Here is a 21,858-nt window from a genome sequence, read left to right as displayed (position 1 = left end):
TTCCTTGCAATGCTTATAGCTGTCTGGTTGTCACACAAGAGTGTGATTGACTCTGAGTTCTCAACTTTGAGTTCGTTGAGCAATCTTTTAAGCCACATTCCTTCGCATATTCGTTGTGACATGGCACGATACTCAGCTTCTGCACTACTCCTTGCAACAACGGATTGTTTCTTTCTTCTCCACGTGATGAGATTGCCCCACACAAATGTACAGTAACCTGAGGTGGACCTCCTATCAGAGAGAGATCCGGCCCAATCTGCATCAGTGAACACCTTGATTCCTCTATCTGAACCTTTTGTAAATGCTAGTCCTTTGCCCGGTGTACTTTTAAGATATCCCAGAATCCGATATGCTACCTCCATATGTTCCTTTGTAGGGCTGTTCATAAATTGGCGTACAACACTCACTGAGAATCCTATGTCTGGTCTTGTATGGGAAAGGTAGATTAGTCTTCCTACTAACCTTTGGTACTGCTCTTTATCTACCTGTGTACTGTCCTGTTTGGATCCTACTTTGTTGTATGGATCCATTGGTGTGTCAGCTGGTTTACTCCCTATGTGTACTGTCCTGTTTGGATCCTACTTTGTTGTATGGATCCATTGGTGTGTCAGCTGGTTTACTCCCTAGCATTCCTGTCTCTTTTAGGAGATCAATGACATACTTCCTTTGAGAGATGAAGATTCCTTTTCTTGATCTAGCGACTTCCATTTCAAGGAAATACTTTAAATTTTTGAGATCTTTAATCTCAAATTCCCTTGACAAGAGGTTTTTCAGATGGGTATCTTCTATGTGATCATTGCCGATCAGGACTATATCATCAACATAGACAATGAGAATGGTTACATTCTGATCCGAGGTGTGGTTGACAAAAAGGGTGTGATCCGCTTGGCATTGAGAGTATCCAGTCCCTTTGAGAACCTTAGAGAACCTATCGAACCATGCGCGAGGGGACTGTTTGAGGCCGTAGAGGGACTTTCTGAGTTTGCATACTTTGCCTTGAGTAGCCTTTGTGTTGAAACCTGGTGGAATGTCCATAAAAACTTCTTCCTCAAGGTCACCATTGAGGAAGGCGTTTTTGACATCAAGTTGGTGGAGCGGCCAATTTAGGTTTGTAGCGATAGATAACAAGACTCTGATGGTGTTTAACTTGGCAACCAGTGCGAAAGTCTATTGGTAGTCTATTCCGTATGATTGAGTGAACCCTTTAGCTACCAAACGTGTAAGGACCGTGAATTTTGATACTAGTTAAAATAAATTTTTTGGTATTTTAAAATATTTAATTATTATTCTTAAAAAGAGTATTTGTATTTTCTCGATTTTGTATAATTTTCTATGATTTAAAAATCTGATTATATATTTATTTAAATGATTTTGATATTTATAAATTTATTTTGTGTGATAAAAATTTCTGAAATTAATTTATTATGTTATCAATACTATTATGTAATATTTTAAATAATATATTGTATTATTAAAATTATTACAAATTATTTCATATAATACATAGTATTATTAATTACGTATTTTTGGTATAATTTATTGTATTATTTCTATTGTTACATATTATCTATCGTATTAGTATAACTAGTACGTTTTACTGTGTGTATAATTGTCTCATAATTATTTAATTTTAAATTTAAGTAAAAATATTTTTATTATTAATTATTCTTGTTTAATTATACAATATGAGTATTTTTCGACTATTTCGTATCAAATATTTTATTAGCTCAACATGTACGTTTTTAATTGTAGATGATTATTATGTAATTAGTTTAATTTTAAAGTATTCAAAAGTAATTATTTTAATTATTTTAACCTAAACCCTAACCCTAATATATTATATATATATATATATATATGTACATGTTTTCAATTTCCCTCTACTGTTCACGAATCCGCCGCCTCCCTATTTCTCTCTCTCCTCCCTCGTTCTCTCTCTTCGCAATCTGCACCGACCTCCGGCTCCGCCTCTCGAACGCCATCGCCGTGCACGTGCTCGCCTCGCCGTCCCCTCTCCTTCTCGCCCCCACTGTCCGCGTCGAGCCCGCTGCGCTACCTCCTCAAGCACCGGCGCGAGCCCGACGAACCGCCGCTGCCTCTCTCCCCTCGATCGCCACCAGCCGCACCACTCCTCCTCCATATTCTCCACCCTGTCCGCCGCCTGCAGCCACAACCGCCACCCGAGCTCCGACGAACCCCACAACACGATCACCTCGTCCAGATCTGCAGCGCCCGCCGCCTGAGCCGCTGCTCCGCCAGCTCGCCGCTGCTGCCCTCTGACCTGGCCTCCGACAGCCCAGAGCGCCGCCTCACCCCCAGCCTTCATCCCCGCGCCGGTCAGCACTCCACCCCGGCCTCTCCTCTCCAAACCACGCACATCATAGTGCCCGTCGCTGCTCGAGCCGTCGACCTACTGCCCCGTCGTCGGACAACCCCTCGCCGGAGTCCCGACAAACGCTCTTCAGACCCACGTCAGATTCGACCCGCACCGTCAGCGTCGATCCGTTCGACACAACCCGAGGCAAGATCCCGATCCTTATTTAGTTTCGTTCCAATCCTTATATTTGTCATAGATTATTTATGTGCAAGATCCCGCTTCGATTGATTTACCATTTTATTATTTATATCTGTATTTATTAATTGCATAGATTAGACTGTTATTATCTGCGTGGTTTGGTTGATGAGTGATATTAGTGGTAATAATGAGATAATTACTGAGTGGTTATATTCGTAAAGAGGGGGTATGATATGTATTATGAGTCGTATGTGATGAAATGATATTTTGACGATTATATTATAATTAATTATGAGATATTTTGAAAGAAAGAAATTTTGTAAAGATTATTTTGGAATATTATAGTAATAAATAAATTAAAGAGTTTATTTCGGCAATGGATTCATTTTTGGGAAATTATAATGATTTAAAAGAATTTAATTCGGTAGCGAAATCTTTTAGATAATTATATTAAATTAAAAGAATTTATTTTGAAAAAGAAATTATTTTAGATTAATTATGATGAGAAAAGAAATTATTTTGATCATGGAACCAATTTAGAGAATTTATAATAATTAAAAAGAATTTATTTTGAGAAAAGATTATTTTAGAATAATTATTATGAATTAAAAGAATTTATTTCGGTAGTGGAATCTTTTTGGATAATTATATTAATTAAAAGAATTTGTTTGAGAACGGATCATTTAGAAAAATTATAATAATTTAAAAGAAATTATTTTCGGCAAAAGAATTATATTTTTGATAATTATGATGATTTAAAGGAATTTATTCGCAAAGATAATTATCTATTTTAGATTTAAGTAATTTATGATTTTATATGAATAGTTTAGATGGCTGGATAACAAGATGTTGGTGAAACCTGACTGCAAGTATGTTTTTACTGTTTACGATCATATTTCACGTTTTGCATTTATTTAATGTATTTGACATGTCTGTTATGTGTTATCCATGTTGTGTTTGAGAACCCTTAGTAGTTCATGACTTAGTGGCCTCGTGCGTCATGAACAGACTTAGTGACATGTGTGAGTGTGTTGACTGAGTTTAGGTGGTGAACCCGAGTTTCAATGAGGATTATGGTTGACTTAGAAAACGAGAAGAGTTGGGATGAGGAAGTTAATGTTCATGTGCTTGGATGTGACTGTTGATGTATCTTCCAGCCCACGCCGATGAATTCGTGTAGTCACTGGGGTTGGTTTGTTGGTCTAAAGTGAATTCGTGTAGTCACTTTAGTCCGTGACTTGTTTCGTCACCTGAGCTTTGCCTGAGTTCGGACCAGGCCGAGATCGGATTGCGTGTAGTCCTCTGACCGATTCGTGTAGCGGTATTGGATGCGCGTAGAGGATTTGTGAACAGTCAGTTATCCGGTGATATGAGCGTTGACTTTATGTGAGATGTGGACCAGTGAGTTTTAGAATGGCTAGTTACATGACCTTGTTGCTGTGCTAGGTATGGATTATTGTGAGATGTAGGACAGTTGTGTTTCTTTTCATACATAGATCAGGGTTAATATTTAATTATCTATAATTTGAGACATATGGTATATACATGAGGGTTTCCTTGTTTGGATTATTTCGCTCGACGTACTACGTCTCTTGTTATAGANCCTCATAATTATTTATATTTTAAATTTAAAGTAAAAATATTTTTATTATTAATTATTCTTGTTTAATTTTATACAATATGGCAGTATTTTTTCGGTCACTATTTCGTATCAAATATTTTATTAGCTCAACATGGTACGTTTTTAATTGTAGATGATTATTATGCTAATTAGGTTTAATTTTAAATTATTCAAAAGAATTATTTTAATTATTTTTAAACCTTAAACCCTAACCCTAATATTATTTATATAATATATATATATATATGCTACATGTTTTCAATTTCCCTCTACTGCTCACGAATCCGCCGCCTCCCTATTTCTCTCGTCTCCTCCCTCAGTTTCTCTCTCTTCCAATGCCACCGCACTCCTGGCCTCCGCCTCCTTCGAACCATCGCCCGGTGCACTGCTCGCCTCGCCGTCCCCCTCTCCTTCTCGCCCCCACTGTCCGCGTCGAGCCCGCTGCCGCTTACCTCCTTCAGCACCGCGCCCGAGACCCGACGAACCGCCGCTGCTTCTTCCCCTCGATCGCCACCAAGCCGCACCACCTCCTCCTCCATATTTCTCCACTCCTTGTCCGCCCGCCTTGCAGCCCACAACCGGCCCACCCGCAGCTCCGACGAACCCCACAACAGCGGATCACCTCGTCCAGATCTGCAGCGCCCGCGGCCTGAGCCGCCTGCTCCGCCCAGCTCGCCGCTGCTGCTCTCGCCCTGACTGGCCTCGACAGCCCAGAGCGCCGCTACCCCAGCCTTCAATCCCGCGTCCGCGTCAGCACTCCACCCCGGCCTCTCCTCTCCAAACCACGCAACATTCATAGTGCCCGTCGCCTGCTCGAGCGCCGTCGACCTACTTGCCCCGTTCGTCGGACACCCCTCGCCGTCCCTTTAGTCCCCGACGACGCTCTTCAGACCCACGTCAGCATTATCGGACCCGCACCGCTCAGGTCGATCCGTTCGACACAACCCGAGGCAAAGATTCCCGCATCCTTATTTTGTTTCGTTCCAATCCTTATATTTGTCATTAGATTATTATGTGCAAGATCCCGCTTCGATTTGATTTCCATTTTATTATTTATATGCATGTTATTTACTTAATTGCATAGATTCAGGCACTGCTTATTATCTGGGTGAGTTGCTGTTAGATGGTGATATTAGTTGTAATATGATGAGATAATTACTGAGTGGTTATATTCGTAAAAGGGCGGTATGATATGTATTTATGGAGTCGTATGTGATGAAATGGATATTTTGACGATTTTCATATTATATTAATTATTGAGATATTTTTGAAAGGGCAAAGAAATTTTGCTAAAGATTATTTGGATATTATAGTAATACAATAAATTAAAAGTTATTTTCTGGGCAATGGATTCATTTTGGGAGAAAATTATTAATGATTCTATAAGAATTTAATTCCGGTCTAGCGAAATCTTTGTAGATAATTATATTGAAATTAAAAGAATTTATTTGGAAAAAGAAATTATTTTAGATTAATTATGATGAGAAAAGAAATTATTTTTGATCATTTGGAACCAATTTAGGAGAATTTATATAATTAAAAAGAATTTATTTTAGAAAAGATTATTTTAGAATAATTTATTGATGAATTTAAAAGAATTTATCTTCTGGTAAGTGGAATCTTTTGGTCATAATTATATTAATTAAAAGAATGTTGTTGAGAACGGATCATTTAGAAAAATTATTAATAATTTAAAAGAATTATTTTCGGCAAAAGAATTATATTTGATTAATTATGATGATTTAAAGGAATATTCGCAATAGCATAATTATCTATTTAGATTTAAGTAATTTATGATTTTATATGAATAGTTATAGATGGCTGGATAACAAAGATCGTTTGGCTGAACCTGATACTGCCATGTATGTTTTATTACTGTTTACGAATCATATTTCACGTTTTGCATTTGATTAATGTATTTGACATGTCTCTTATGTTTGTTTATCCTGTTGCTTTTGAGAACCCTTAGTAGCTCATGTACTTAGTGGCCTCGTGCGTCGATGAACAGACTTAGCTGACTGATGTGTGGTGTGTTGACTGAGTTTTAGCGTGGTGAACCCGAGTTTCAATTGAGGATTATGCGTTGGACTTAAGAAAACGAGAAGAGTGCGGATTGAGGAAGTTTAATGTTCATGTGCTTTGGATTGTGACTGTTGATGTATCTTCCAGCCCAACGCGGATGAATTCGTGTAGTCAGTGGGTTTGCGTTTGTTTGCTGTCTAAAGTGAATTTCGATGTAGTCACTTTTAGTCCTGTGACTTGTTTCGCTCACCTTGAGCTTTCCCTGAGTTCGGACCAGGCCGAGATCCGGATTGCGTGTAGTCCTCTGACCGATTCGTGTAGCGCGTATTGGATGCGCGGTAGAGCGATTTGTTGAACAGTCAGTTATCCGGTGATATGAGCATTGACTTTTATGTGAGATGTGAGACCAGTGAGTTTTAGAATGCGCTAGTTACTGATGACCTTGTTGCTGCTGCTTAGTCGTAATGGGATTATTGTGAGATGTTAGCCGACAGTTGCTTGTTTCTTGTTCATACATGATCAGCTGGTTAATATTTATTATCTATTAATTTGAAGACATATGCGTATATACATGAGGGTTTTCCTTGTTTGAGATTATTTCGCTCGACGTACTACGCTCTTGTTATAGATTTTAAGTATTAATTCATCTAGTGTATGCCCTTGTTGCTTTTTGAGATTCTGATCGTTAGCTGCCATGACTCGTACCTGATCGATTTTGGATGCTTTATGTTATCATGATTTAGTAGCTATTTTCATTGTTGATTGGTGGATTTCAGTTGTACGTTCTTTTGTTATTCTGTTATCGTATCGTATTTTCGCCATTGGATTTCCTGTTTCGATTTTCTATTTTCTTTTATCGGGGCTCGGCTCTTGCAGTGCGCCATGCACCTGACGGTACACCTGTTTATCTCTGGTGTACGGTCAGACTTAGAGGCAAGAACAGGTCAGCCTGAGAAATCAGCAAGGATCCCAGTAGGATTTCTCAGCAGGAGTGTTTCTTGTAGACGGATGCAGAAGGTAGGAGCTCGAAGCCTATTCTTTGATGGTTCCAGTTAACTTTTGTAGTTTCTTTTTCATTCCTGCTTGAACGATGAATTTTGTATCTTTCCAGCATTCTCTTGTTCATATTTGTATAAGGGCACGTTTGACCCGTATTTTGATGTCTCGGATGGTATTTCTTTATGATATGGATTATTTCAGTTCTGGGTTGTTCATTATATTCTTGCTATCTGTGATCGGGGACATGTGACTTCGTATTGTATTAATTCCAGACGCTTAGCGTATTAGATTGAGAAGACGGGGTCTAGCACTTATCTCTTCTCAGTCTAATACGTCGCGGGCTTGTTCACGTTCCGATTCCCGGGTATTTTAGGAAGCGGGGCGTGACAAAACGCGCCTTGTATCTCTCAACTGTCTATCAGCCTTATATTTAACAGAGAAGATCCATTTGCAGCCTATTGTTCCTTTTTTTGGAGGAAGAGCTGTAATCTCCCATGTTTGGTTCTTCTCTAAAGCCTTGATTTCTTCAAATGTGGCATCCTTCCACGCTGGGATTTCTAGAGCCTAATGAACAGAGGTGGGAACCTAAATTTCATCAAGTCTAGACACAAACACACGGTAATTGGGTGACAATTCCTTATAAGATATGAATTTTTTTATTGGATGTGAAGTGCAGGTCCGAACCCCCTTCCTTAGAGCAATAGGTAGTTTCGAATTATCAACATTAGTAGACTCACTAGGAAGCATACCTTGAGATTCGTCAGGAGTGGGACTCGGTTGAGACTCGTGGCACTATTGGGATTGTACAGTTTGTACTTCCTTATCCTGTTTCCTTCTTCGAGAATAGACAAGGGGTTCTTTTTTAGGACTAAGATGTGTGTTTCTTGGTTCTGTTGGTGAAGTTTGGTCTGCTGAAGGTTGAGTGAAACCAGTTTGGACAGTTTCAGGCACATGTGAGGATAGAATTGGAGCTATTTGGGTTGTTTCGGTAGGAATTGAAGAAAGGACTTGGGATTGAATTGGCTCAGTGTGAATACCTTCACTCATAAGAGGATGTTCTGTCATATTCCCCCCTAACAACCGTGAGGAATGGTCTGTTTTGAAAGAAAGTGACATCCATGGAGGTGAAAAATTTCCGTGCAGAAGGGTCATAACATTTATACTCTTTTTGATTTGGAGAATAGCTGAGAAAGATGCATTTGGAGGCTTTGGTGTCAAGCTTGCTTCTGTGATGTGGATGAACATGAACGAAGACTGTACTCCCAAAATTTTTGGGAGATATATCTAAGATGAGGTGAGTGTGAGGGAAGGATTGTAGAAGAACCTGACATGGGGACTTGAATTTCAAGACACAAGATGACATCCGGTTAATGAGATAGGTAGCAGTGAGAATTGCATCTCCCCAGAAATGTTTGGAGTGATATTCGGTGACACTATCCTGAGTGAGTTTACTAACAGATAATAAATTGCAAGTGAGATTAGGAATAAAGAGGACTGATTTGAGAGTGATATTCGGTGACACTATGATGGAGCTGAGGCCTATTACTTTGGAGCTGCTTTCATCGGCAATACGAACAAATAAGTTTGAGTAGTACGGTTTTAGATCATCAAACAACTGTGAGTTTCATGTCATGTGATCTAAGGCGTCGGAATCCACTATCCAGGATTGTGAAGATTCATTTAAAACAGTAAAGGCTGTTGGTTGAATACCTGTTTGAGCAATATTTCCTGTACTTGAGGTTGAAGAAATCAGAGAGGAGGATTGTTGCATTGAGTTAAACATCTTTTGCAGCATCTCCATCTGTTCTTTGCTGAATGGACGTGTCTCGGTCTGAGGAGGATCAGTTGTGAAAACCAAGTGTCCACAGCTTTCATAGTCATTAGCCATGCGTTTTGGTTTCCAATCGACAGGCTTCCCGTGCAGCTTCCAACAGGTATCCCGGACATGTCCCAATTTGCTGCAGTGGTCACACCAGGGCCTTCCACTTCTGGGCCTGTTTTCATTTGATGATGAGTGATTCCCTCCTGGCTGTGAATTTGAGTTGTGATATGCGGGTCCTCGTGCAGCAAGAGCGGATCTGTCAACCTGTGGGTTTGAAGGGGATGTTCCCATCATGACTTTCTTTCGGCTTTCTTCTCTTCGGACCTCTGAAAAGACTTCCCTGATTGATGACAGTGGTTTGGTTCCTAGAGTTCGTCCTCGGACTTCATCCAGATCCTTGTTTAGTCCCATAAGGAACTTGAATATTCTTTTTATCTCTACCATTCTCTGAATTTTAGTCTGGTCTTCAGGGCACTTCCACTCATGGACTTCGTAAAGATCTAACTGTTGCTGGTACCGAGTCAGTAAATTGTAATAGGCAGTGACGGATAATTCTCCTTGACGTAAATCATGGAGAGTGCTTTCAATGACGAATAATTCTGCAGTGTTGTCGTTGCTAGAGTACGTATCTCGGGCAGCATCCCAAATTTCTTTTGCAGTTGAGTAGAGAAGAAAATTTCCCCCGATTTCTATGGTCATGGAACTGATTAGTCATGCCATCACCATACTATTTTCGGATTTCCAGGTTTTAAAACTGGGCTCATCCGGTTTAGGAGCAGCAACAGCCCCGTGAGGTGATCATCCTTGCCTCGCCCACATATGTACAACATAATAGACTGTAACCATTGGAGGAAATTGTGGCCATTTAATTTATGGACTGTAATGGGAAGAAAACTATCAGAGTTTCCATGGTGATTTGAGAGATTGCTTTGGATTGGATGTGACTTCAGATTGGGATTGGGTTTCGGCGGCCATGTCGGACTTTAGGATTGAGAGGAAGAGGCTGATTAGGGTTTCAGTTTAGCTCTGATACCATATGGAAATATATGTTATTTCTTATTCCAATGGAGTTGCGCACAAAGGCCCTTTATACACCTAAGGAGCTGAATATGGTTCCTTGATTACAGGGATGGAATCCCTCTAAAATAGCAACTAACCTATCATAGAAGATATGTACAACTATATAGGATTTGAAAATAATATTCAGATCCTCTAAAAATAGAAACTAATTATAACAAAGAAATAAATCCTAACTAACTCCTATTTACAATGAATCCTAATATTTCTACATTTCTTGCACACTTTTATCAATTGTTTTAATACTACGCAATCTCATTTCCAATTCAATCCAACTTCTCATGCAACTTATATGCTCACTACTCCCTTCATGACTTTGAAGTCTATGACTAAGATTCTTTCAATTTTTAAATTCTTCATTAACCAAAGAACCTATTTGATTCTTGTTTCCATCTTTTCTAAATAATTTGCAACAAAAGCAAAATACCACATTCAAAAAAGTTGAATATATTAGCCATCTCCTATCATGTTTCTCTCCATTTAACCATTGTCGAGTGTAATGAGCGGAAAAGAAATGTCTGTCTTCATTATCTTTAGGAAAATCAATAACAACTCTTTTGGGTCCTCTTTCTACTAAAAGATCTCTCAATTTTTGATAAAATCAATAACAACTCTTTTGGGTCCTCTTTCTACTAAAAGATCTCTCAATTTTTGATCAATATTGCCCCAGTTTGCTGGATCGTCAACATCAATTTTTGATCAATATTGCCCCAGTTTGCTGGATCGTCAACATTCATGTTTTCATTGACATTCTCAATGCTAAGTTAAGTAGGTTCTTCAATGTTTCTATCATCTTCTGCAGGTTCTTCAATATTCATATTGTGTTCAGTAGGTTCTTCAATATTCATATCATTTTTTTGTTCTTCATTTTGATTTTCTTCATTATTATGTTATTCGTTATCATGCTCTGTATGTCTACTACTAAAAAACTTATCCAACGCTCCTGCTTGAAAAATTTTCAATTTTTCCAATTTTTGTTTCTTTTTTATTTTTTCATATCCAAAACTATACTTTCTAGGAAGCATGATAAACGCTGAAAAAATATGATCAATCAACAATGCAAATTTCAGATCAACAAAAAGTTATATACAAATACTAAAATACATAAGATCAACAAAAATTATAATTTATAAAGTTATAAAATTATCTTGAAATTTGAATAGCTGCACTTCAAACAAATTTCAGATCAACACGCTTGAATCCTAAAAGATGCACTTTTATCTCTTCTTCCTATTCAATAAACAATTAAATTGTGATCCAACAACAGTTAATTGACATAGACATTGTTTTCCACAGTTAATTGGAAATTCTATGTAAAAATTGTTATTAAATTACCTCTGACATCAAAATGTGTTCACATAAATTTCCCTAGATGATCGGCCCCCCATTCTTGATTTTTTTTTTGCTGTGCGGCGAGACAAGGACGGGAGGAAGAAGAGAGGTCAGAGAGAGAGAGACCTAGGGTTTTCTCTCTTTTTTTATGTGAGAGCGGCGAGATAGGGACGGGAGGAAGAGGCTGACGGAAGATAGGGTAGAGTTTTGTGTATTTATAGGAATTCTTTATGCTATTAGAACCCTCTAACAATTTTGCACAAAAGTCCTCTTACTTTTCCACATATATATCTATCTAAAACTTAGAATTATTACATTGGGGGCCCTGTTTTTTTGGGCCCTAGGCAAAGGCTTATCCCGCCTATCCCCTGGGCCGATCATGTATACATATATAAAGAGAGAGATGAGTATGCTTGGTACCAAGCACAAGTTTTTGTCCTTGGAAGTGAGATGCCATGTTCTCCTTCACTCATTAAAATTGGGGTTCACATTCACATGGGTTGGGGAGTGGTTGGGAATTAAAATGAGTGGATGAGAATAGGACATCTCACTATAAAGCATAAAATTTGTGCTTGGTACCAAGCATATCCATTTCCTATTATGTATTATGTGGCTTTTGGTAGCGTTGGATGCTTACTGGGTCTCTCTAGTTGAGGGTGACGGCCAGGGTCCTCTCCCCTCTCTATAGTTCCTAGTTTAGTTTTCCAGTGTTGCATAGCCATGTTTGTATCTCTGTACTTGTATTTGGCTTTAATGGAATTTTTACTTATCTTTCAAAAAAAAAATATGTATACATATAGATGTATATATATATATATATATATATATATATATATATATATGTGTGTGTGTGTGCAATTTCGCGTAATCTGATCAATCGCCGCATAATCTGATTAACCATGTTTTTGAAACCTTGCCACTTACATCCTAACATGATATGCATGTTTAAATTCTAAGTTTCTTGTTCTTCTTTTCTGCTAAATCAGAGTGAGTGTCAAAGATATGAGAATGTGTATATGGAGTAGCATTTAGGTTAAATATGGGGTAACTTACAATGAGTTCGTCTGTATGGATCTAAGGGAAGCTGTAGTTGAGAATAAGATGATGGAGGGAGAACTGGTCGAGATGATTTAGGCATATGTCATGTACGTGTATGTTTGACGTACCAGTTTATTGATAGCCACAAGGATGAATTAGTATACAATAGAGGCACTTGCCGTTAACACACTGATCTTTGTCTACATAATTTATTTTTTCATTTGCGAGCTATATGTTATTTGAATAACCTTGTTTTAAATTAGTGATGAAAACAAAAATGAAACTTCATTCGGAGAGGTGATCACTCATATTGTTGTCTTATATTTGATATTGGATGGCATACTTGCTTTCGATTACGTATTGACCTACTACAAATAATACATAATCGGATTCAATGCAGGAGTATTTTGCATATTTTCATTTGAGTCGATCTTGCTAAATCTTCAGAATATTTGGCCATCAATATGCTATCTGAATTATCACAATCTAAAGTTTTACGTACACTACATAGGATGCCAAATCAAATTTCCAATGGGATGCAGTCAAATTTTCCAGTCAACGTTTTATTATTCTATTCACATCTACAAATCCAGCATAGCTATGCAATCCAACACAACATCCAAATACTTGAACAAACCATAAAAGTCCCCAAAAATCCAATATATCTCAAGATTTAAAAATTTTAAACAGGTCAAATTAAGAGCTTGCAATTTGTTACTTTTTTCTTGTTAAATCACCAAATTTATAGTCATTTATTTGATATTTTTTATTTTTTGAGTTATTTAATTGAGAGTTGCGTTGTGGATAAACCTTAATTTTTCTTCATTTTAACTTTTTAGAATTTTTTTAGCCCTTGTAAGTTCTTCGTGAAAGGTGTTTGATGTTAGTTCATTTTGAAACATCCCCTCATGGATTCCACCATGGAATGTATATCAACCAAACTTGACACTTAACAACAAGCATTGCTAGGTTATTAGAAATAAAGTTGCAATTGATTCTTTATTATCAATGCACCATGTTAGGTTTTGACAAAGGTAAAAAAGCTTGCATTATTAAAAGAGTTTTCTTTTTTAATGTTATTGACAGGATGTTGCCCTTTGATCAATCAAAAAGGAATTGTTTTCAACGTTGCATCTGTGATGGAGATTTGGTTATTGTGTACGAAAGGCATGACAACATGAAGGCTATTAAAGTAACTAATGGCTCAGAGTTTCAAAATAGATTCGGGGTTTTCAAGCATTCAGATTGGATAGGGAAGTCTTTTGGATGCAAGGTACTAAGCAATAAGGGTGGGTTCGTCTATCTTTTAGCCCCCACACCTGAGTTGTGGACTTTGGTCTTGAGCCACAGGACTCAGATTTTATACATTGCGGATATCAGCTTTGTGGTTACCTATCTGGAAATAGTCCCTGGCTGTTTGGTTCTTGAATCGGGCACGGGAAGTGGGTCCCTTACAACCTCTCTTGCTAGGGCTGTTGCACCTTCAGGTCATGTTCACACATTTGATTTTCATGAGCAAAGGGCAGCCTTGGCTAGGTAAGCTTTCAGATATTGCAATATTTGGTCTTAGTATCATTCTTATGGTCAATATTATTTTGTTAGTAATATTCAATCTAAATAGCTATCGGCACTATTTCACCAATTTGCAGGACCAATGAACATAGGTAGCCATTTTAATATTAATATCCTCAATTATGTTATCCTAGTGATGCTTTAGAAGAATGCTTGTGCTTCTGCACGTAATCGGACATCCTATGAACAATGTAATGCTGCTTAGTTGATTTAGCAACAGTGGAGTATCACATAATTCTAAATTAATTGATAAGTTGTTCGAACTCTTTTATCCAGAAAAATGGTTATCCTAGTGTTGATCAGTCGCAAAAGAAACTGTGTACCTAGTTTCAGTAGTAATTTGATAACGTCCGACTGTATCCATTATCAAGAATTATCAATTTGTTGATGATATGTAATATGCATTTTCATCTCTGCAGGGGTGATTTTGAGAAGAATCAAGAATTATCAATTTGTTGATGATATGTAATATGGGTTTTCATCTTCGCAGGGATGATTTTGAGAAGAATGGAATGAGCAGCTTGATAACAGTATCAGTTCGAGACATTCAAGGGGAGGGATTCCCCGAGGAATTCTGTGGTGCTGCTGACTCGGTATTCCTGGACCTTCCTCAGCCTTGGTTAGCATTGCCGTCTGTTGCAAGAATGTTGAAGCAAGATGGCATTGTGTGCTCATTTTCTCCATGTATTGAACAAGTGCAGCGCTCATGTGAGACTTTGCGATCAAATTTTACAGGTGACTTCTCTCCCTTTTTATATATACACCTTACAGTGGTGACCTAAGTTTCCCGGACACTTTACCTGGACTCCCGTATCTGCGTCCCACACTTCCCGTATCCGTGTCCCACACTCCCTAGACACTTATTGAATATATACAGACATCTATTCAGTTGTGTATTCAATTATATAATTCATATTTTAGTTTAAAACACACGTGATATGCTTCTTGGGCATATATCTTACACTTAAACCTCAACTTTTCGCTACTCGTTGGACTCGGGCCGAGTTCACTTCAGCACATACCCACGTCATAAGTATGCTTATAAGGGTCATTTGGATATTTAGTTAAAAAATGAGCGGTTTTTCAATTTATAATTTACTAAATAAAAGAAACGTAAAAAATTTATAGGAGTTTAAGTTCTTATGACATGTTAATGAAAGAACAATATTGATCTTATATATATTTTTAACTTCCATGTGTATATTTATAGTTGTGGTCTAGTATCCTACCTTCTACAAATTTGTTGTGCCCTGCATCTGCACCCTTGTCCATGTCTGCACCCGTACTCCTTAACATAGGTGGTGACATTATTAGGTTTGGACTAGCATTTTACCTTCAGACCTATCTTTAAATTCCAAGTAGATGAAGGATAAATTTCACAAACCCCCTCTCCGGAACTTTGGGTTTTTTGCAAAAAGCCTCCCAACTTTATAAAGTAGCCTGAACCTTCAAACTTATGTGCCCCTACCCCACCAAAAAAAAAAGCACCGCTATTGGAAATTTTTATAAACGGTGTTATCGTGAGGGGTACACAGTGTAAATTAATCTTATCACTCTAGACTACCCAACCTGAAAAGAGTTATACAGCAGATATATTAAGTATATAGGAGCAACGTTGGTGCTAACTAAATGCCGTTGGTCATGGTACTTCGGTGAAAGAAGTTCGGGTGATGTTATCTAATTTACAAGCTTTAGGGGTTTTATGCAAAAAAACACCAACGGTTAAGGGGCTTTCTGAAATTTACCATAAAGCAATTGGAAGTTGAGTAAGCTAATGACAAATTTCCCATGAACCTTTTAAATCTGCACAGCATTGATCCAATGTACCTTGTTCATTAACGCAGATATAAGGACCTTTGAGATACTCCTCCGAACATATGAAATTCGAGAGGAGAGGCTAAGGGTCGACGACGACAGTAAAGGTTCGCCTGTGGGTTCTCTCCCTCGCAAACGAAGGCAGAGCGAGGAAAACTATGGAAGCACGGAGAAACCTAGCTCGATTATGGCTAGACCGTGCAGAGAGACGAAGGGGCACACTGGCTACTTAACATTTGCTAGGCTTGAATGTAATTAAGTATTACAATTTTTGGATTCTATTATTTCTTGCACTAGTTCATCCGTATGATCGTGTAGGATGTGGCATCAGAAGAAGTATTCTGAGGCTAGTTATAATTTTGTAACTAAACAGGAAATAAACCGAGTCAATCTTAGTTCCAGTTGTCTGTTACAGATTATATCTTTCAATTATAGTTATAGATTTCTACAGCCAGGTTTATTTTGACTTTGCTCTATTGCTACCGTGCTCATGCCACTACTTGCAAAGCTAGCAGTGCAAACTAATCGTCATCGATGTGCATGAGCAAAACATCGAGCGATGCATCAATAATTGCATCCGAATTCGCAGTTCCACTTCAAGTGAAAGATGATCGGTCTATTTTTATTAGAAGGAAGACGAGAAGATGATCTGATCGGAGTATGCGCGACCCCTTCGTTCAGAAGACATTCACTTCGTCTTCAAGTCCCATCTCTGATCTCCTCCTCCGACTTCCTCTTCGTGTACATTTGCATCCTCCGGTTAGCAAATTCTTCGGATATCTTGCCCAGACGACTTAAAATCGACGATTTAAAAAAAAAGAAAAATCCTTTACCTCCTCTTTTGAGCGTTTACTTAAACATGCTGGCGTCCATCTATTTACTGTTTTTCTCCTTTCGTTTCGATATTCTTCATGCAAACATATCACCTCCCAAAGCAGTAACAATTGAAGTTTTACCACAACTTTTTTTTTTTCACATCCCACCACCGATTTAAAAACGGTAGTCTAACGTCTATACACAATAAAGAAAGGTTAGGTATCACATGCAGACGGTACGTAGAGAAAAAAAAAACAAATAAATTCCTCCCACTGCGCTGCGCTGGCTAGCTGGACATCTATATCATCTATCTGAATCGGACGGCAACTAAACCCCCCCCCCCCTTCGCGCCTTTCTCTTTCTCGTTTTGTTTCTATGTCAATTTCTTCACCTTTATCATCTCTCTTTTGGGCCCAGCGCCCTTTTGTTGGTGGTGGGGACGCTTGCCTGCGCTCTTTAATAACCCTGCGTTTGATGAGTGTTCTTGTTCCTTTTCTTGCTCCTCTAGCGCTGTCTTCTCCAGCTCTTGTTGTTGTTGATGATCCTTCAAGTTCCGCTCTATTGTTGTACACTGTTGGTAGAGTTTAACAGCCACAATCAGCATGAACACTGTACAAAAAGGAAAATTCCAATGAATATGAGGATTTGCTTTCAGTGGCGAAGCCAGGAATTTCGGCAAGTGGGTCCCGAACAATAAGCAAACATGATCTATATCATTATTAACACAACTGGTTAGTATCTTGACATCATTATATAATAAGATTCTCAGAATCATATTTATAATTATAATAATACTGTTTACAATAGCACTTTTCTTGCCTTCATTTCTAGAAATCATTCCGTAACTCAAAATGAAATACACCAAACACTCACAAATGAATACAACTCCAAACAAATGTCAACAGCTCAACATTTCATGAATTGTCCATAATATTATGCAAATCTTTATCAAACCCGAAAACTGCAATACTATTTTACTAATATATCAAAAGATACATGAACAAGTCTAATCCACCACAGAAGTTTAAATTAGTAAAATTATCTCTACCCAAAGAGAAACAACAATTAGTGAATGTTGACCATTAAAATCATCTATATTAACTAAAACTTACTATGTTTTGGGATATTAGTGTAGTACTTCGACATAGAATAAACTAGATTAGGAAATATGAGACTCGAAATCGGACTCAAAAAATTTCAAGAGAGAGTGAAGAAAAGAGTCAAAGAGGTATTATAAAAGAGAAATACATTATACAATTTTAGCCCCTATAAAATACATATTAAAATACATATTAGCAAATGATGCATACTACCATATTCCCCCATAATCCAAGGTGGGGCTGGGGGCCATTTGGCCCCTAAATGGCTCTGCCCCTGAGCGTCTTTTTTGCCCTTTTGTTGTTTGGTGGTATGAATTAAATATAGGGCTGTATAAAATGGTCACAAGCTTGCTTAGGAGTAATTAGCTAGTTGTTACAATTACATTAAGTTGGAGTCATTGGACAGTTGTTACTGCTGGTCAATGTAAAATTGTAGAGGTTTGTCAACACAAAGATATGGTGCATATAGCAATATATTGCAAATATTAAAAAAAAACTCTGTTACATACTACTTCATGAAAAACTGTTTCCATCGGAGCAGTATGAGATGCTGGAAACAAGCTTTTGGTATTATTAACCTCGAAATTCTCTAGAGTGATTGCTTGCTAGAGGAAAAGAGAGCCAGTTGATCAGTTAGTATGAATTCATAAATGATTAACACACTATAATTATGTTTATGATGTGATATAAATGTTCAAGTTAATAATGGGGGAGGATGCTTAGTTACCAGCCCATATTCTTGCTACAGTAGAGAAGACACTCCATATAAGAATGAAGATCAGTGCAGCAACAGCTTTCTTCTGCGGGCATGAACCCCATCCATCTCTGAATCTCTCCACCCAAATTTTACCTTCAACAAAATAAAATTCTTGGAAGTGAGATTCAATTCCAATTTTATGAAATGGGAAATGGGGAAGTAAGTTTCACTTTAATCTAAAACTTAGACGACTAAATGATAAAATTGAATGATTTACATCATACATGGAATTGTTTATTTTTAAGATAGAATTGAATAGTTTGCACACTGTAATTACTTTCCAAAGGATAATATATGAAATGAAGGCATTTGTTTTGCTTTTTTTCTAAAAATACATCTTCTTAATAATGTTAGCCAAAAAGCTTTAAGTAATTTCTGTTGTGCCATCACACTCAAGCTGCCTAATGCATGTGGAAAAGAAATGTAGTAATCCTCATTTGACACTTCACTTAACAAAAGTGAAAAAAAAGGTCAAGAGTAAACCAAAAATGGACAAACTAGTCTAATATGAAATTACCATAAAGTTTAACAATTTACTCCATTTACCATATTTAGCCGGCTGGAGAGAATAAGAGGACAAGATTTTTGGAATGGTGAAAATGCCTAAGAACGCTGCAGAATCATAAGAACAAACAAAAAACAAATCAACCAAAAATCTCTTTCTCCCCTCAGCAAAACAAATTGAAGAAACACTATAAAGTTTTCAACAGAGTGCAGAGAATCAAAAGCTTACCAAGTTTGGCCAGTGTCCAAACAGTGATGGAGCTCCCACATTTGGCCACTAAAAACAGCAACACTGCCATCTGCCATTGCCAAAAAATTTACCCATTTCTAGTATTTTTTACAAATTGTGGTAAAAAGTAAGGGAGCATAGACTTGAAGAAATTCTCTTACCTTCATTGTCGTTGCAGGGTCTCCAGAGAAGAAGGCTTTAATCTTTATAAGCAGTTCATTAACATAAGGAAGGAGAAATCTCAAAGTTGAAATTGCTTCTTCTTCTCCAATTATATATCTCTCATCTCTCTCTTCCACATTTAAAGCTCCCCTGTTTTCAAACAGGGTACTTTTTAAAAACAGGAAAACATGACTGGAATTTTTATTATCTAATGGGGGTTTTTAGGTGAAATTTTTATTACCTTCCGAAAACGGACTTGTAGAGGAAAATTAAGGCCAAATAGACAAGACCCAGATAGGCAATTGCTGATAAAAGACTGCACAATGAAACTTTGAGATAATGTTGTTGATAAGAAATTAATAACTTATATTTCTTAGAGAGAGAGAAAAAGAAATTACCTGACTTCAAGATCTTTGGTGTATGAGGAAGAGAAGAGAATGAAGGTACCGAATCCAAAGACAAAAGCTGACTTCGATATATCCCTCCACATTACCAAATCAACTGAAAACTTCAAACAGTGAATTTTTTAACTCCACCAAATTTTCCTCGAATGTTAATAAAATTTTATTAAATTACCTATACTCTGCATTGCTTTTGCAGCCTCTGATCCTCCATTATCAACCGTCTCATCTTCAACCTCAACTGAAAAGGATTTTTTTTAAAAAAAAAACTAAAATTCATAAATTGATGATAGAACAAAACCCAATTGAATTACCACCCAAAAAAAAAAACAAGTTTACTTTGTTGTGACTTCATAGGATCAAGCTCAGCTTCACTGCGACCCATCACTGGATGTATCTTCTTCTCTTCTTGAACTTCAACTGGGGGGCAAAAAAAAGCCAAAAACTCATAAATTGATGATAAAACATAATCCAGTAAGAGCACCCATAAACAAAACTTACTTGATTTTGGCTCAATAACCTGATTAAGCTTCTTCTCTACAACTTCAAAAACCTTGGGTTTGGGCAAATCGATCTCTTTATCATCGAAGTCCTTCACTTCTCCCTCAACCTCCTCTTCCTCCTCCTCCTTCATCAGTTCAACCGGGTTCTTATCCGGGGTTTTCCAATTTCTCCTCTTCCTCCTCCCAGCTTTACTCCCAGTTCCATCACTCTGATCTCTTCTCAACCTCGTGAAGACCTTGGCCCCTTCTTCTTCTTCGCCGTCCGCATTGGTGGTGTTGTTGTTGTCTTCTTCGGACTCGCCATTGAAGACCTTGATGCCTCCCTCCATCTCATCCATCTTGATTCTCGTATCCCAGATTGATCCAGGAGCGACCCCATTTGTTCTAGCTCTTCGTTTTGCCCCTGGCTGCATCTTTTATCGCTCCCTTTTCTTTTTTTTTTCTTTTTTTTTTTCTCCCCCTTTGTTTTTATGGATTTTGATTCATGGGGTTTCTCTCCTTTTTCTGCTTCAGGAATTTTGGGTGGCTTCCTCGATCGAGAGAGGAATGAGAAGTATATGTTAATTTTTGAGATGGGTTTTAGGGAATTAACAATTTGGGCATGCGACTGTTTAATTTAGAGCCATCTTCTCTCAATGTATTCAATTGTGATTTGGCCACCGACAAAGACGAATCTTTACGAAGAATGCTAAGCTCATAAAACGACCACGTGCGTTCTTCAGGGTTTCTTCGATTATTAGTCCCTTGAATCTTTCATATTTTGAATTGAAATTTCAAATTCAGAGGGACTAATTTCAAAATGTGAAAGACTTTATAACGTCGACCATTAGTTCCCGTTTGTTTCCTTTTTTTTTTCCAAAAGAAAACTCTGCCACATTTCTGAAAAATGTCAACTGTGTCAGCTTCCAAGCCAAAACGCCTCTTAAAGCCGCCAAAACATCTCTTTAAGAGACGTTTTGGCTTGAAAGCTGTCATAGTTCTGACATTTTTCAGAACTGTGACAGGGTTTCCTCTTGGGAAAAAAAGGAAACAAACTTGCCCTAGCTAGCCTGCCCCATTAGCTAAATAAACTTCGTAACTTGAGGGGATATTCTTTTAAGCTTGATTGAAAATTACTTTTTTTGTTATATACCGTAACAACTTTGTGATGTCATGATAATGTGAAAAGTAATTAGATCCACCACCCATCCTTATTCAATTAGATAACAGATAGAAGTGACTTTTTCTTTTTTCTTTTTTTTTTTTTTGGAAATATGTTTAAAGCCTAAAAGACAGCAGCGGACATGATACCTACATAAAGAAAAGCACGTTTATGGTAAAAGGGACAAAGGTTGATTGCTAACTCATTAGTGACACGCAAGTCATCGTACTACGCTGGGATTAGAAATTGCATTTATACTCTAACCTTTTTTTAAAAAAAAATGAATTTATCGTACCGTTCTATCATTCGTTTCCTTCTTCTTTATCCATCGTCGAGCAATAATTGATAAAAATTTCACTTTAATGAAAAAAAAGTTAATTTCATTGGAGGAGTTAGGTTTTGTAGATTCAGAAGGTTTCAAACTGCAGTCTG

The 21,858-nt window shown here is 37.6% G+C and overlaps 2 protein-coding genes across 3 annotated transcripts; one reads left to right on the top strand and one right to left on the bottom strand.

The window, feature by feature from the left end:
- On the top strand, positions 1,958 to 16,279 carry LOC109841230 (tRNA (adenine(58)-N(1))-methyltransferase catalytic subunit TRMT61A-like). 2 transcript variants are annotated; one of them, XM_020410137.1, is made up of 4 exons: positions 1,958 to 2,521; positions 13,513 to 13,962; positions 14,489 to 14,733; positions 15,843 to 16,279. In XM_020410137.1, exons 2-4 carry the CDS (start codon positions 13,514 to 13,516, stop codon positions 16,070 to 16,072), a joined length of 924 nt encoding a protein of 307 aa, XP_020265726.1. In that variant the 5' UTR covers positions 1,958 to 2,521; position 13,513; the 3' UTR covers positions 16,073 to 16,279. The 2 variants fall into 2 exon arrangements, with proteins under 2 accessions (XP_020265726.1, XP_020265727.1); XM_020410138.1 differs by lacking the exon at positions 1,958 to 2,521 and adding an exon at positions 5,068 to 5,086.
- LOC109841229 (reticulon-like protein B21) lies at positions 16,989 to 20,991 on the bottom strand. The gene is made up of 10 exons (XM_020410135.1): positions 20,284 to 20,991; positions 20,122 to 20,202; positions 19,958 to 20,023; positions 19,780 to 19,882; positions 19,623 to 19,697; positions 19,381 to 19,531; positions 19,220 to 19,289; positions 19,033 to 19,098; positions 18,457 to 18,579; positions 16,989 to 17,238 (listed from the first exon to the last, which is right to left on the bottom strand). Exons 1-10 carry the CDS (start codon positions 20,696 to 20,698, stop codon positions 17,003 to 17,005), a joined length of 1,386 nt encoding a protein of 461 aa, XP_020265724.1. The 5' UTR covers positions 20,699 to 20,991; the 3' UTR covers positions 16,989 to 17,002.

This window comes from Asparagus officinalis, chromosome 5, assembly GCF_001876935.1.
Source record: "Asparagus officinalis chromosome 5, Aspof.V1, whole genome shotgun sequence".
NCBI lineage: Eukaryota > Viridiplantae > Streptophyta > Magnoliopsida > Asparagales > Asparagaceae > Asparagus > Asparagus officinalis.
This window is presented reverse-complemented; position numbering and strand designations above follow the sequence as displayed.